The sequence below is a fragment of the Octopus sinensis genome, linkage group LG14 (assembly GCF_006345805.1).
Source record: "Octopus sinensis linkage group LG14, ASM634580v1, whole genome shotgun sequence".
NCBI lineage: Eukaryota > Metazoa > Mollusca > Cephalopoda > Octopoda > Octopodidae > Octopus > Octopus sinensis.
This window is the reverse complement of record NC_043010.1, coordinates 38,013,440-38,030,603: the sequence shown is the minus strand read 5'-3', so window position 1 is coordinate 38,030,603 and position 17,164 is coordinate 38,013,440. Positions and strand designations below refer to the sequence as shown.

Below are 17,164 nucleotides of genomic sequence, written 5' to 3'. Positions count from 1 at the left end.
CTGTATTTTCTTTTAACCAAAGCCAGGAACTTTTTGTATTTGCTATGTATAAGAGTATATATTATATATATATATATATATAGTATATATCACCGTGACCAACCAGGCTATCAGATGTTGTTACACATCGCTGGTCACAATGCGCTTCGCATTTTTTTAGCCTTCAAATGACGCCACCCCGCTGGCTAAGCGAGCAGGCTAATAGTATATATATATATATATATATATATAGTATATATCACCGTGACCGACCAGGCTATCAGATGTTGTTACACATCGCTGGTCACAATGCGCTTCGCATTTTTTTAGCCTTCAAATGACGCCACCCCGCACAGATAATAGTTAATATATATATATATATGTATATATATAGAAATATGTATGTGTGTGTGTTGTGTGTGTGTGTGTGTATGTGTGTATATATATATTGTGGTGTCCTTAATTATAATTACATACATATATTTATATATCTAATGTATGTAGTTTTATGTATGTGTGTGTATGTATACCCACACACATATATATATCTCACACTACTACCACCAGTGCCAAATGCCAAGCACCAAAGCTACAATCCTTACAACAGTTTATTCATCAACACTATAACTACCACCTCTACCACTACCACCAACATCACCACCAGCACTACCATCTCCACCACCATCACTAAGCACTACAACTACCTCCAACACCAACACCACAACTAACACTGCAACTACCACCACCCATATTAACACTTCAACTACCACCATTACACTGACATTACTACTACTACTACCACCACCACCACCACCACCACCACCATCATCACTGCCACTATTACACCACCAACTACCATTATACCAACCATACTGCAACATTTCTTTCTTAACTACACAATATTACGAACACCACTACCACCACCAACACCATTATTACACCAACTTCACCACTACAATACTACCCCGTTGGCACTGCCACAACTATGCACATATCCACCACCACGATAATCACTATTACATGGATATTAACACCACCACCACCACAACAAAAATTATAGACCAACAGTAACACCACCATCTTCACCGCAATGATCACCATTACATCCCCCCCCACCACAACAACCACCATACACTAACATTAACACCACCACCACCGCCGCCATCATCACCATCTCCACCACCACCTCCACCGCAATGATCACCATTACACCAACATTAACACCACCACCACCACCACCACCACCACCACCACGCCTGCCCGGCATTAGCACCACAACAATCACCATTGCGCCAAACATTAACAACAACAACAGCCATTCACCATCCAAGAATCAATTTTAAGGAAGATCTGAGATACTCCAAAACTTCAAAGAACACAATTGGTTGTAAGTATTATCTGTTTTGTGGTCACCTACCTCCCCACCACCTACACCACCACCACCGCCGCCGCCATCGCCACTACACAGCCTCTTCCCTCACCCCACCCCCACTCCACCTCACCAACTTTCCTTCATCAACACCCCTCCCCCAGCTGCCCAGCTTTGTCCCACCCCCACCCACCCCGGCAGCTCCCATCAACCCATACCATTCCACCAGGCTTCCTTTTATTTCAATCTTTATGTTAGAATTAAGGCAACAGATTACTGCAATGATGATGGTGATGATGGTGGTGGTGGTGGTGGTGGTTGTTGTTGATGTTCTTGTACTTAAGGCTATTGTTTCTCTTTGTGCTCTTGTTCATGTTGTTGTGGAATACCACCACCAACACCACCACTGCTACCACAGCGCAATCGCCATTACCACTGCCACCACCACAATCACCACTAATATTGCCACCACTACCAGTACTATCACCACCACTGGCCCCACTAACACTATTACCATCATTATCAAATTGTCACTATTGTATTAATTGTTACCATAGCAACTGCGTAAGCATCGCCAACAAGTGAGAATATTTCTAAATGGTCACCCGACTTACTAGAAATAGCAGTGATATGTCATTAACATCACTCCCAACTATTTTACAAACTAGGAAGGACAGATTGTTTAAAACAGCTTTACACACAACACTGAACATTAGATGGAGTGGTCATGGCTAGAACGTCTTTGATCCTAAATCTGCTGAATCAGAGCTGACCTAGAACCGAGCAACAACAACGAAGAAGTTTCTATGAGGTCACTCAACCTGCTAAAAATAGTAGCCAAATCTTACACAAATCATGTGCTGCTGACTTAAAAAAGAATGGTAGGACACACTGATAATGAAATCCTAGATATACTCACACTCATTTTACTTGTTTCAGTCATTTGACTGTGGCCATGCTGGAGCACCGCCTTTAGTCGAGGAAATCGACCCCATGACTTATTCTTTGTAAGCCTAGTACTTATTCTATCAGTCTCTTTTGCCGAACCGCTAAGTTACGGAGACGTAAATACACCAGCATCGGTTGTCAAGCGATGTTGGTGGGTGGTGGGGACAAACACAACACACAAACATACACATATATATATATACATATATACGACGGGCTTCTTTCAGTTTCCGTCTACCAAATCCACTCACAAGGCTTTGGTCGGCCAGAGGCTATAGTAGAAGGCACTTGCCCAAGGTGCCACGCAGTGGGACTGAACCCGGAACCATGTGGTTGGTAAGCAAGCTACTTACCACACAGCCACTCCTACGCCTATGCCTGATAAACAAAATATGATGAAAAGGCCATGGCTGGATTGCTTTTGATTCCGTGTTTGTTCATTGGAAGCTGATAACAACAACAACAACAAAAAGTATTCTGAGATACACTATGCCTAATAAGGACATGATAGTCACAGCTGGATTGTTTTTGATCATGGCTCTACAGGTTTATCTGATTAGAGCTGATCTACAACTAAACAACGAAATCAGCAAAGAAGGGGCACGATAGATGATGTAGTCCAAGATACACTCGGTCAGTAAAAGAAGACATGATCGTCACAGCTGGATTGCTATTGATTACGGCTCTGCTGATCTGTTTGATTGGAGCTGACCTACATCTAAACAACAAAGTCAGCAAAGAAGGGACACGATAGATGATGTAGTCCTAGGTACACAATGTCAAGGAAGACAGGATATAAAACGACACTATGTGAAAGACAGCTAGAATGCTTTCAATTATTTGTCTGCTTTACCAGGGCTGACTTGAGTCTAAAAAACAACAACAACATCACCACCACCACCACCACTGCTGCTGCTGTTGCTTCCGCCGCCTCCACCACCATCACCTGCATGTGTTGCATGTTCAACAGATAAATACTTATGTATCAATCCATTCAACCCAACATCATGCAGAAGTAAGCAGCAGCTGTGTCGCCACCAACACCACCACCAATGCCATCATGTCTTAACCACACAGCCATACCTGCACCTGGTTGCTATTTCTGGCAAAATTAAGAGATCATGTTGTAGAGCCACTGGTGGTGGTGGTGGTGGTGGCGGCAGTTATGGATCCAGCTGTGATGTTCATCTATACTGTTGAAATCTAAGCACTTTGATCACAGATATTCCAGCTGAGCCCAAGCCTTCTTCTATTCAGCCATATTGTATCCAAAACAACATTTTCCAATATGGTCTGCTTTTTTGATTTCGTGGAGACAGTAGAGATCAAATGAAATAAATTACAGGTGCACTTATAAGTATATAAACCTGTTTCAAAGTCTTTTTTACTTGCTGGGTCTGAAGGAAGGGACAATGCCCTCTGGCCTTCACAGGATTTCCTAGTCTTGTAAGATTGACATTATCAATGTTCCTCTTAAACCTTTGCAAGACAACGCCTGTCACAAATAAAGCACAGGTAGGAAAGAAATTCCTGAGGGACTTTCCTAGGTACCTTGGCAACTCCTTCCCTGTTCATATTTTGCCAGCAGGTGTCAAATTAAAAAGAGTTGAAGGGAGGAGAGATAAGAGGGCCAGCATGAGTACAGACAGATTCAAGGTGTAGAAACCATTATGGTAGCACTACAAAAAGGAGAGAGAGCACACCTATATTAATGAGTTGGTTCGCCTTTCTTTAGATATATTAGCACTACAAATACAAAAAAAGCAGAGAAAAGCTAGCACACCTATGTAGGGCCAGAGGCTGGAGTATGAGTGTGAGTGACTTTATGCTAGTCAATTGGTTGGCCCTTCTCTAGAGATAGTAACACTACAAAAAAGAAGAAAAAAGAGCAGAGAGAAGAGACAGCATACTTATGCATAGGACAGAAGTTGGAGCAGCACATCTGTACTAATCAGTTGTGTGGCCCTTCTTTTGAGGCAGTCTAGATTGTCCAAAAATACAAAAATCTATTACTTACCTCGTTTTATTAATAGTAATTTTTGTGCAACAAAATTATGGACAACACATTTTTCAAGATGCTCACACATTAGTATTGATTTTTTAAAAAAGCCTTAAGTTATATTTTTAAAAATCTGCAGCATGCTATTTCTGAGCTATTCTGCAGAAGTGTGATAGAAATATTTGGCTGCTACTTCTAATGGATCAAGTGACCATGTGCAGGCTTCTCATCAACTCACCATATTGCTGTGTTGTTGTCATTTAGTTCCAGGTCAGACACGGTTGGGCAGGCCTATGATCAAAGCTGTTCCAGTTGCAACCATGCTCCCTATTGTCAAAAGCGACTCCCCTTTTTAAACAGTAGCATGTGATTCTAGGAACATTTGGCTGCCATATCTTGCAGACTGAGCAACCATGTAAGAGCTCTCTCATTGACTGTAACAGGTAAGTTAGTGGAGGTGGGCCGAAAGGTGGTCATAAGAGCAAGAACAGGGAATCTAAGATGACACAGTTGGTATTAAACCAATGGTGGTGATGAGGGTGATAGAGGCGATGGTGGTTTCTGTGATTATTGATGCTGTTTAACCCAGGTCAGCCACATCGGAACAGACCTCTGATCAAAAGCATTCCAGCTGTGATGATCCCACCTTTTCCCCTATGAACAGCAAATGCAGGATCAGATTATCCAACATCCCCCGACCCTCATTTTTAAAGACAGTAAGATGTGATTTTTTTTTATGGAGATTTGGCTGCTATTTCCAGGAAACAGAACCACCACATAAAGGCTATTTTGCTGGCTCATGATGGTCTGTGCTCCACCGACAGCAATGATGCTATTGGATTGATGACAATGGTAGTGATGACATTACACTAATGACAGTGTGGTGGTGGTGGTACTGGTGGTAGTGGTGTGGTGTTCACAAGCACAGCACAGTGGTAGTACATGTAGTAAATACATAAACTAGTAGTAGTAGCAGCAGAAGTGGTGGTAGTAGTAGTAGTAATAGCAGTAGTGGTGGTGGTGGCAGTGACAACAGTAGTAGTAGTACTTGTAGAAGTAGTGGTGGTGGTGGTGGTAGTAGTAGTAGTAGCAGTAATAGTAGTGTGCTGGAGAATGTGGTGTTGGCGAATGTATCATGGTGGTGTTAGTGGTGACACTGGTGAGTGTAGTGTAGTGGCGATGGTGGTAGTACATGTAACACACCACACAGTGATGGTGTTAAGTTTGCATTAATAGTGGTGATGGTAGAGACAATATTGTAGTGTTGTTGGCATAGTGTTGGCAGTTGTATCAGAGTGGTGACAACGATGATGGCGATTGTAGTACAGGCATAGCAGTGATGACAGTAGTATCAGAACATACTGTTAGTGGTAGTGGCGGTGGTAGTGGTGTTATTGTACCAATGTTGGTGTGGTGTTGGTGGTGACAACATCGGTATTGGTGACAGTGGTAGTGGTGTTCATATTTGATAGTGATGGTGGTGATAGTGGTGATAGTGATAGCAGTGGTAATGGTGGTGGTAGTAGTGGTGGTGATCATGATGGTGAAGGTGGTGGTAGTGGTGGTAAGGTGGCAATGGTGTTGGTGGTAGTGGTGATTGTGCAGGTGATGGCGGTGGTGATGATTAGGATGAAGGTAGTGGTGATTGCAGTAGTAATGATGATGGCAGGGGGAGGGGGAGGGGAGTGCCGAAGAGAGGTGTGTGGGTGGGGAGGGGGCGAGCACAATAGAGAGACTGAGATGGTAACATTACAGTATCATTCACAGTGTAGTGGTTGTTGCACGTCACGGATGGTAGCGGTGTTGTCGGAGACCAGTGGAGGTGTTAGCCGGAACGTGAAGGTGGGGGTGGAGGAGATTGGGTAGGGGCGTGAATGGAAGGTGGTGGCGATGGTGGTGGTGGTGGCGGTGGTGGTTGTATGGCGTTACTATAGTCGCCATACTTTCAGCTTTACAGACATGAAAGGAAGTTATCCTTAACAAATCACTTAATTGGCAATTTTCGAAAAGAGGGTTGTGGTGGTGGTCGAGCGGGAGGATGGGGGATAACTGTTGGAGGTGGGGGGGAGGTGAACGATAGGGGAGAAGTGGGAGGAGGATAAGAAGAATGGGGGGGAGGAAAAGAGGAAGATGAAGAAGAAGAAGAAAAAAGAAAGCAAAAATCAATTTTCATTGGTTGATCGGCTGGTCGGTCAGTCGGTTGGTTGGTCAGGTAGGTAGGTAGGTAAGATGGATGGAATTTCAAGTCGCAGTTGTTTTGTTTTTGCTCTTAATAATTCTGAACTCTGATGTGCAGCATTGATGACGGCAAGAAATTACTCAACCACACATTGTTTACAGAAAATAATAATAACGATGATGATGATGATTGTTTTCAAATTTTGGTACAAAACCAGCAACTTTAGTGGGGGATAGGGGATCAGTTGATTACAACTGATGCTGGTTCTTGACTGCTGCCTTATTTTTTTATTTTTTGACCTCAGCAGGATTCGAACTCAGAAATATAAAGAGTTGGAAGAAATGCTACTGAGCATTTTGTTCAACACACCAATGATTCTGTCAGCCCATCGTCTTAGTAACAACAAGAGCACTCAGAGAGTGCAAACCTCCACCGAGGTGACACCAACCTCCTCTCAATGATTAGCTGGAGATGATTTTTAAATTGAGAATAATTGAAATAAACTCGACTGCTCTCATAAACGAGAATACTAAAAATGAACCCAACCGCTCTCAAAAATTAAGTGTAAAAAATGGAAAATAATCCAGAATCCTTGCCTGGTACCAGATTGATCCCAAAATCTAATCAGTTCATGCCAGTCACAAGACCAAACATCCCTGAAAGTATCATCTGAATCTATCCAGTGGTTCTTGAGATATCTTGTCCATGGACAAACAAACATGACTGAAAATAATTCCTTCACCTTTGCAACAATAATAATGATGATGATAACAATAATAATCCTTTTTAATATAGGCACAAAGCCTGAATTTGTGGGGAGAGGGATAGTTGATTACATCTACCCCAGTGCTCAAAAGCTACTTATTTCATTGACCCCAAAAGGGTGACAGACAAAGTTGACCGTAGCAGAATTTGAACTCAGAACGTAAAGATGGCTGAAATATCACTAAGCATCTCGCCTGGTATGCTAACAATTCTGCAAGCTCACCCCCTTAATAATACTAATAATGATAATAATAATAATCATAATAATAATAATGATGATAATAATAATAATAATAATAATAATAATGATAATAATAAAATTACTCATTGGACCTCGTACAACTATCCAAGCCATGCCAGTGTGCAGGAAGGACATTTAATGTGATGATGATGATGATTTTGCCTTGCTGGATTTTTTTCTGCTTTGAAACAAATACAGTGTGGCTGTGTGCTAAGAAACCTGGCTTCCTAACTACATGGTTCTGGGTTCAGTCCCACTGCATGGCATCTCGGGCAAGTGTCTTTTACTATAGCCTTGGGTTGACCAAAGCCTTGAGTGGATTTGGTAGACAGAAAATGAAAGAAGCCCATTGTATGTATATATATATGTGTGTGTGTGTGTGTATGTGTATTTTTTGTCCCTTCATCATCATTCATTGGTGTGTTTACATACCTGTAACTTAGCGGCTCACCAAAACAGTGTGATAGAATAAGTACTAGGCTTTAAAAAAAAAAAGTTCTGGGGATGATTTGTTTGACTAAAACCCTTCAAGGCAGCACTCCATTAAGGCTGCAGTCTCATGACACAAAAGAATAAATAATAATAATAATAATAATAATGATATATTATAAACCAAACAATACACACACACACACACACCTGCTTGTTGTTCCTTCACCTAATTTCGTCTTTTGTTTTCTGCAAGTTTGAACAATACATATATAATCTATTATCTGGGTTAGTAATATACAGTACCAGTTAAATACTGGAGTTGGTATAGCTGACTCACCTTACATTCCCAAATGAAGGTGTTCCTACCTACTTTTATTGGAAAATATACGTGGCGATACGGAACCCAAATTACAAGAAAATGGGGTGTGTCCTAGGGACTATGGTAAAAATATAAATGGTGTAATTCTCAGGGACCTGCAGGTAAAGTGAGAGAGAGAAGGAGGGGGGAGAAAGAGATCTAATTAGACATTATTACAAGAAATCTAGATTTAGTAAATTAATTGATACAGTGTACTCCATCCAACTGACAATAATATCACAGACAACAAGGTTGGGAATGTTCTCCAAATGAAGTATGGTTACGTAGAATATGGACACAAGAATAGTCCAAGCGCTATGGTAGGAGTGGTAAGTGTGTGAAGTATGGTGAAAAATAAAATAAAAAAAAAAAAAAAACAGAGAACTGCTTCAGGAATCCACCACAGGCGAAGTGAAAACAGAAAAGAGCATCACTCCAGTAAAGTGACTATATTCTTGAGTCAAGAGAAGTCAGTTGTGGCCAATACCAGTGCCACCTGATTGGCTCCTGTGCCAGTGGCACGTAAAAAGCACCATTTGAGTGTGGGCAATGCCAGTGCCACATGACTGGCTCCTATGCCGGTGACACATAAAATGCAGCATTCCTGCATGGTCATTGCCAGTGCTATCTGACTGGCACCCGTGCCGGTGGCACATAAAAAGCTTCATTTGAGCGTGGTCGATGCCAGTGCCACATGACTGGCTCTTATGCCGGTGGCATGTAAAAGGCAGTATTCGAGTGTGGTCGATGCCAGTTCCACCTGATTGACTCCTGTGCCAGTGCCATGTAAAAAGCAGCATTCAAGCATGATTTTCGCCAGTGCCGCCTGACTGGCACGTAAAAAGCACCATTCAAGCATGGTCGATGTCAGTGCTACATGACTGGCTCCCATGCTGGTGGCATGTAAAAAGCAGCATTCGAGTGTGGTCATTGCCACTTCCGCCTGACTGGCTCCAGTGTTGGTGGCATGTAAAAAGCACCATTCAAGCATGGTCAATGCCAGTACCGCCTGACTGGCCTCCATACCAGTGGCATGTAAAAAGCACCCATTACACTCTTGGAGTGGTTGGCATTAGGAAGGGCATCCAGCTGTAGAAACTGTCAGATCAGATTGGAGTCTGGTACAGCCTTCTGGTTTGCCAGTCCCAGTCAAACTGTCCAATCCATGCCAGCATGGAAAACAGACATTAAACAAAGGCCTGTGACCAAATATCACTACTTTAGGGCTGTAGAGAAGCTCCAGTAGAGTAGACCAGTGGTTCTTGCATAGGGTCAACATGATACTTTGCGATTCATACAAAGTTTTGATGTTCAGATTTATCTGCAATAAACTGGTTATATTTCTATAATACACAAAATATTTAAACAATTTTCTTTTACACAATTCCTTATAATACTTAATTATAAAAATAGGATAGGATTTTTTAAACATTGGATGGCTAGGAGGGTCCACCTGAGTAAAATAGGAATGAAAGAGGCCCATAGGTAAAAAAAAAATGACGTAAAAAACAGGCTGATAATGGTGATGATGATGATGATGATTGATGATGAAGATGATGATGAAAAAGAAGCGATGATGGTGACAGTGATGACAACAAACTTTCATCTAGATACAGAAATAATCAAACATTTAACAACTCTGCATCACAAAAATTATCACAGGACAGTTTAAAAAGTTGTTTATTTTAACAACCATTGGCTTGCCAAAAAAAAAAAAAAACACACACACACACAAAACAAAAAAACTCAAAGAAATAAAATAAACAAATAAATAAATGAACAAAAAAAAAAAGACCTCCTTCCTCCTGAGACATTCTGGAACATGAGGAGAGCCACAGCAATGAATCAATTATGTGAAGTAGCATCATAAAAGATTAGGTTAGAATTTCCAACAGCACACAGCAGAAATCTAAAATCCAAAGAAATGGAACGGCGGCAGCCGCTGCTGAAACACTAATGCTAAAATAGACATCATACACTAGATGAATGGTAAATTTTATGACAACAATAATGAAGAACCAGCCATAGCTAATGTTTTGGTGGAAAGAGGGAGCTACATAACACTGGTGGTGTTGTGTTTTGTGTTTTAAAATTTTCGTTATATCGTGTTTGAAGTAGAAAATAAAACAAAACAGCAAAAAAAAAAAAAAATGAAAAATTGTCAAATTTTGGAAGCGACATCTGTCAAAGAAAAAGAAAGAAAAGAAAAAAAAAACCCAAAGCCTTCAAAACAAAATACTGATAAATAATATTTTAATATGATTGATAAATATCGAAGCATGCGGACAGTTTCCAGCATGACAAGTATCAGATTCTCACAGAATGTGCTACATTAACACTCCAAAGCCTGCTTTCTGTTTCTTCCTCCCCCTCCTCCTCCTTGCCATTCCACACCAGAAAATAAAGAATAAAGTTAGATAATGCATCAAAGACATTTCATATAAGCTTGCATATCTAATTTCACTGAGTTCATGTTTTTACTTGACAAAAACATGATGGGAGTACAGGAGTATTCTAATGTTTAAAAAATGACAGGAGTATTCTAATGCTAGATAAATAACAGGAGGGTTTTGATGCTAGGTTATAAGAGTATTTTGATGCCTGTCGGCGAGCTGGCAGAGACGTTAGCACGCCGGGCGAAATGCGTAGCCGTATTTCGTCTGCCGTTACGTTCTGGGTTCAAATTCCGCCGAGGTCGACTTTGCCTTTCATCCTTTCGGGATCAATAAATTAAAGTACCAGTTACCTACTGGGGTCGATGTAATCGACTTAATCCATTTGTCTGTCCTTGTTTGACACCCCCCTCTGTGTTTAGCCCCTTGTGGGTAGTAAAGAAATATATTTTGATGCTTGTCTATTTGAATATATAAGCAAAGGAGGAACAGAAATCTCCCATCAGCTTGGCTATCGGACTAAAATTATATTGACTTTAAGAACCACTTTCACCATTCCAATTGGTACACAGAGTGGGTGAAGGAATGAGTGATTGAGTAAATGAAAGAATGAGCAAGTGGATTAGTCAATGGGTGAATGAGTGAGTGGATCAGCCAATGAGTGAGGAGTGAGAGTGATTGAATGAATAGGTCGGTGTAGATATGGCTGTGTGGCTAAGAAGTTGGCTTCCAAAATACGTGACTCTTAGGTTCAGTCCCACCTTGGGCAAGGCTCTTTTACTATAGAACCAAGAACTTGTAAGTGGATCTGGTAAACGGAAACTGAAAGAAGCCTGTCATGTGTGTGTGTGAAGGTATTCACTATACATTCATGTATATATAAAATCATATCACTTTGGAGAGGTCATGGAGTGGAGTTTCATATAATAATGATATATTTGTACATGCGTAAAAAAAAAGACGTGTGCATGTGTGTGTGTCATCATCATCATCGTTTAACGTCCGCTTTCCATGCTAGCATGGGTTGGACAATTTGACTGAGTACTAGCAAACCAGATGGCTGCACCAGGCTCCAATCTGATCTGGCAGAGTTTCTACAGCTGGATGCCCTTCCTAACGCCAACCACTCCGAGAGTGTAGTGGGTGCCACTGGCACAAGGGCCAGTCAGGCAGTATTGGCAACAGCCATGCTCAACTGGTGTTTTTTACGTGCTACCTGCACTGGCAACGATCTCGCTCGAAGGAATTTTTTCATGTGCCACCAGCACAAGTGCCAGTAATGCGACACTGGTAATGATCATACACGAATGGTGTGTGCATATATATATATATACACCTACATTATATATGGTATCTGAATGTATTGTGTTACTATGAATGTATGCATATCTTGTGTATGTATGTGTGTGTGTAAATAAACATGCATATGTATAAAAATACACACACAACTATATGTATATATAAAATGTATGTGAATGTATTTTGCATGTATGTGTGTGCACGTGTGTGTATGTGTATGCAGTTAGGGGTATGTTTGCACAGTCGTAAGAATGAATTACCGTAATTCTGTAATAACAAGAGTAAGCATCCCTGACAACAGTAACTAATATATCATGCACAAATATAACAAGCAACAACAAATGCTAGCCAGCACAAACTAAAACCTCGTTATCTTGATTAAATAATGAGCCACAACTAATTTCATTGATTTCACTCCAACAAAGCCACAAAGATGAAAATCTATACTGAATACTCACAAAGATGAGAATGACAATGATGATGTTAACAATAACAATAATAATTCTTTCTAATTTTGGCACAAGGCCATTAAAGGGAAGTGGGGGATGCAAGTTGATTACATCGACCCCTAGTGTCTGACTGGTATTTTATTTCATCAACCCACACTGTCAAGAGGATGAAAAATGAAGCCAGCGGTATGCTGAACAATAGCCAGCTGCTGAAGCGTAAAAGAAAAAAAAAATCCTTTCACCGCCCACCACCCACCCCTAGCAACTATTTACATTCTACAGGTCACAGGTAGATCCGACAATGTAGTGGTGTTCCAACGTCTTGGATGGTAATGCTGCTTCACGCCAGCATGTTAGACTACATCCGTCTCATCTCATCTTCTTCACTTATTTAATCCTGTAAGGGTTGTAGGGGTAGAGTCTTCAAACATGCTTTCCATCAGGCCCTGTTAGAAGCAACTGCCTCTAACTGATCCAGTTGGATCCCATAAGTGAGACTAACTGAGCTCATGGATGTTATTTGATCATCTTGCTTGTGGCTTACCCTTCGGTTTCCTGCTGCTTGGTTTTTGTCCTTAAAACCTATCTAGTGATTCTTTCCTGGTGACATCAACAGTATTAAAGCTGTGATCAGATATCCATAGTATCAGAGCTGTGATCTCCCAATTCGGAGAAGTAGTGGCTCCCTTATCTCTGAGCTATGCACCCTATTGAGTAACATTACTCCAAAGACCCATCGGAGGGGATCTAAAAAATAAAAGCCACCCAAGCTGATTGGCACGAAATCACTCGCCAACATGCCTCAGCCTCTTATGAACAGATGTGCTATGTCCTCTCCCTGCCTTTTGTACTGCTACTGCAGTGGTCTTTGCTCCATAGAACAAATTGGTTGAATACCACTTCTGCTCAGGTACTTTGCAGTCACCTGTCATTCCTCTTCTCATCACTTCAACCATCGTCAATAATGCCTCATCACCAACACCATGCTTCAAATGAACCAATATCATAGTCCTACCACAAAACATCATCTCTGTGGAATACCAGCTGTGCCCATGGTTTTACCTGCAGCTGTCAGCTTCTTTAAACTTATGGGATCATCATCATCATCATTGTCTTGTGAGTTATTTTATCACTTCCCTTGAGTTGATGCAATTCTTTGAAGTGGTTGGCATTAGGAAGGATATTCAGCTGCAGAAATAATGCCAAAAGAGACATTAGATTACGATGCTTTTCTCCCACTCATTGGATCCTGTAGTGCCATCCAACCCTTACCAGCATGGAAGCCAGACATCAAATAATGATGATGATAATGATGACTGTTAAGTACATTGATCTCACCAGTATTAAATGGTCAGCAAAGGCCACAGGCAAAGTCCAATTCTCCACATCAAAGTAACAGACAATATATATATTACATTAGTTACAAGATTCATTAGAATCTAGGTGCTTCAACATGTAGGTTGCAGGATGTAGGACATATATAACAGGTGTGTGTGTGTAGATTATGGACCCCTTTTGGTTAAGAATGACCGTGGGATTGCAATTAGAAAGTTACCCCCCAAGGTACGAATCCAGGCAAGTTGTTTATGGAAGACCAGCAGTCACCCATGCATACCAGCCTTCCCTTTCTATGCCACCGATGCTATCCAAGGGAAAGGCAAAGGGGCTGATACAACTTGGCACCAGTGACATTGCAAACCATTTTTACAGCTGAGTGAACTGGAGCAACGTGAAATAAAGTGTATTGCTCAAGAACACAACACACAGCCCAGTCTAGGAACTGAACTCATTGCCTCATGATTGTGAGCGTGACACTCTAATCACTGAACTATACATGCATACATATATATATATATATATAAAGAAAAAACTTACTTAGAAATGGATGTGTGCATTCCGTCATATATTAACAAATTAATAAATAAAACATATGCATATATACATACATATATGTACGTACGTATATCTACATGCATATATGGGTACAGGACACCAAAAAAAAAAACGTCGAACACAATGAGAAATGAAAACAAACACAAAACCAAGGAAAACAACGAAAAAACAGAGTACAGGACATACAACACACGGAAAATCCCCCTTCTTCAGTCGCCTCTGTTTCATCTACTCCGCGTTTCGAAGGTACACACACACACACAAAGAAAAAAATGACAAGATTAAGAAACAAAACTGTTAAGCTTGTTCTTAGCAGATTCCAGACATCTTAAAGAGTTTGGTGTTCAGCAACTTCTTGTTCTCTATCTATCTCTCCCCATCCTCTCTTTCATTCAGTCCTTGCCCTCACCTCTCTCTCTCTCTCTCCAAATAAACAAACAACAAAGTGACAAAAATGAGAAACCAACAGGTCAAGCCATTCCTTACCAGATGTTTTTCTGTATCTTTGGAGTTGCCTTAGTAATTTTTCGTTCTCGTTCATTTGTTGGTGGATGTCTTCCTCTATCTTTTTCAACCGGTCTCGTATGGTCTCTGGTGAATCCATCTTGGAATGGAAAGAGAAGACAAGGGAGATCAGAAATCAACATCAAATGGACTCAACAGCAATGATGGTGATGTTACCTTAAGTTTAAAGAAAGGACAAAGAAAATATGAAATTCCTTTTATTAAAGAACACCTTTAGGTTCAGTTCTGTTGTTATAGCCTGGGTCCATCTGATGCCAAGTGAGTGAGCGAGTGAGGGAGAGAGTGGGAGAGTGAATGAGCAAGTGAGTGGGCGAGCGAGTGAGTGAGCTTGGGAGTGAGTGAGTGAGCGAGTGGGAGAGTGAGCGAGTGAGTGAGCTTGGGAGTGAGTGAGTGAGCGAGTGGGAGAGTGAGCGAGTGGGAGAGTGAGTGAGTGAGCTTGGAAGTGAGTGAGCGAGTGGGAGAGTGAATGAGCAAGTGAGTGAGTGAGGGAGTGAGTGGGGGATTGAGTGAGCGAGTGAGTGAGGGAGTGAGTGAGCGAGCGAGCGAGTGAGCGAGCGAGGGAGTGAGTGAGCGAGCGAGGGAGTGAGTGAATGAGTGCGTATGCATGCATGTGTTACTGTCACCTTGCACTGACACTGTGTAATAGTCATAAATGAGTGTAACCATCATACAGGCAACATCCTTCGATTTCCATAGGCAAGGGTCGGCAACAGAAAGGGCATCCAGCCATAGAAAATCTGCATCAACAAACTTTGTATAATCCATGCCAAGCATGGGAAAAGTGATGTTGAAACGGAGATTATGACGACAATGACACACAGAAAATAGCATAACTAAACACTGCACACACACGTTATATCAAGTACAATCAGTACAACAGAAAACACGAAACCAAAAATGTGCTCCGCAATGCAACAAATGTACACAATAAAATAAAGACAACTAAATAACAATAACAACAACTACAACAACAATGCCTTATAAAGATTCAATATCACAGCAGAAAGGAAGCTGGGACAGGGTATTGCTTCTAAAAACAAAATTCCATTTTTAAAAATTATTTTTTATTTCTCCTGAAGCATGTATCACAACGGCAGCTCCATGGTGGTAATTGTAAAGGAAGCGAAATATAATCCTGGATAGACTTAGAGATTGTTAAAGATAAGGCTTAGCCTTATCTTTAACAATCTTTAAGTCCATCCTGGATTATAATCGGAGAGAGAACATTTTGGTTTTACATCAAGAGAATATGATTAATTGTCCCGCCCCATCTCCCCACCACCCACATGAACATCACTGATTTCATAATGTTAACTGGCAGGGATGATTAACTATATATCCTATTGATTATATATATATATATATATATGTATATATATATATATATATATATATATATATACACACACACACACACACACACATACATACATAATGGGTAAAGGTTCCCTTTGGTCAAGAATTACCATGGGATTGCACCTAGAAAGTTCCTCTCCAAGGCACAAATCCGTGCAAGGTTGTTTTGTGGAAGACCAGCAGTTGCCCATGTATACCAGCTTCCCTTCTCCATGCCACTGATGTTATCCAGGGGTAAGGCAAAGGCCAATATAGCTTAGCACTAGTGATATTGCAACCCGTTTCTACAGGAAAGTGAACTGGAGTAATGCAAAATAATTATTTATACTCCAGCCACAAGGCCTTGAAAATTGTTTTGGGGGAAGGGGGCTAGTCAATTACATCAAATCCAATGTGTAACTGGTACCTATTTCATCAACCCTCAAAGGATGAAAGGCAAAGTTGACCTCAGTGGAATTTGAACACAGAACGGAGCAGCAGACGAAATACCTATTTCTTTACTACCTACAAGGGGCTAAACACAGAAGGGACAAACAAGGACAGACAAATGGATTAAGTCGATTATAGCGACCCCAGTGCGTAACTGGTACTTATTTAATCAACCCCAAAAGGATGAAAGGCAAAGTTGACCTCGGTGGAATTTGAACTCAGAACATAGCGGCAGATGAAATACCGCAAAGGATTTTTCCCGGCGTGATAACGATTCTGCCAGCTTGCCATCTTCAAACACCAAATTAATAATGCGAAAGTTATTTTAGTAAACTCTTCATTATTTTCAAAAGTAATCAAAACAAAGGTATGGTACTGTATTTCAAGAGAAATATTGAAACAAAACACTTAACCCATTAACATTTAACTACTACAACTACTACTACTACTACTACTACTAATCATCATCATCATCATCATTTGTTTACATCCCTGCAACTTAGCAGTTGGGCAAAAGTGACTGATAGAATAAGTTGTAGGCTTAAAAGAA

General features: G+C 40.9%; 1 protein-coding gene across 2 annotated transcripts in view; it reads right to left on the bottom strand.

The window, feature by feature from the left end:
* The window catches only part of LOC115219184 (alpha-1,3-mannosyl-glycoprotein 2-beta-N-acetylglucosaminyltransferase-like), a 238,712-nt gene that overhangs the window by 41,568 nt on the left and 179,980 nt on the right, over positions 1-17,164 (bottom strand). For both annotated transcript variants that reach the window (XM_029789293.2, XM_036508888.1), the window contains exon 3: positions 14,791-14,908. In XM_029789293.2, coding sequence (XP_029645153.1) covers positions 14,791-14,908 — 118 coding nt within the window. The remainder of the gene's footprint in view (positions 1-14,790; positions 14,909-17,164) is intronic.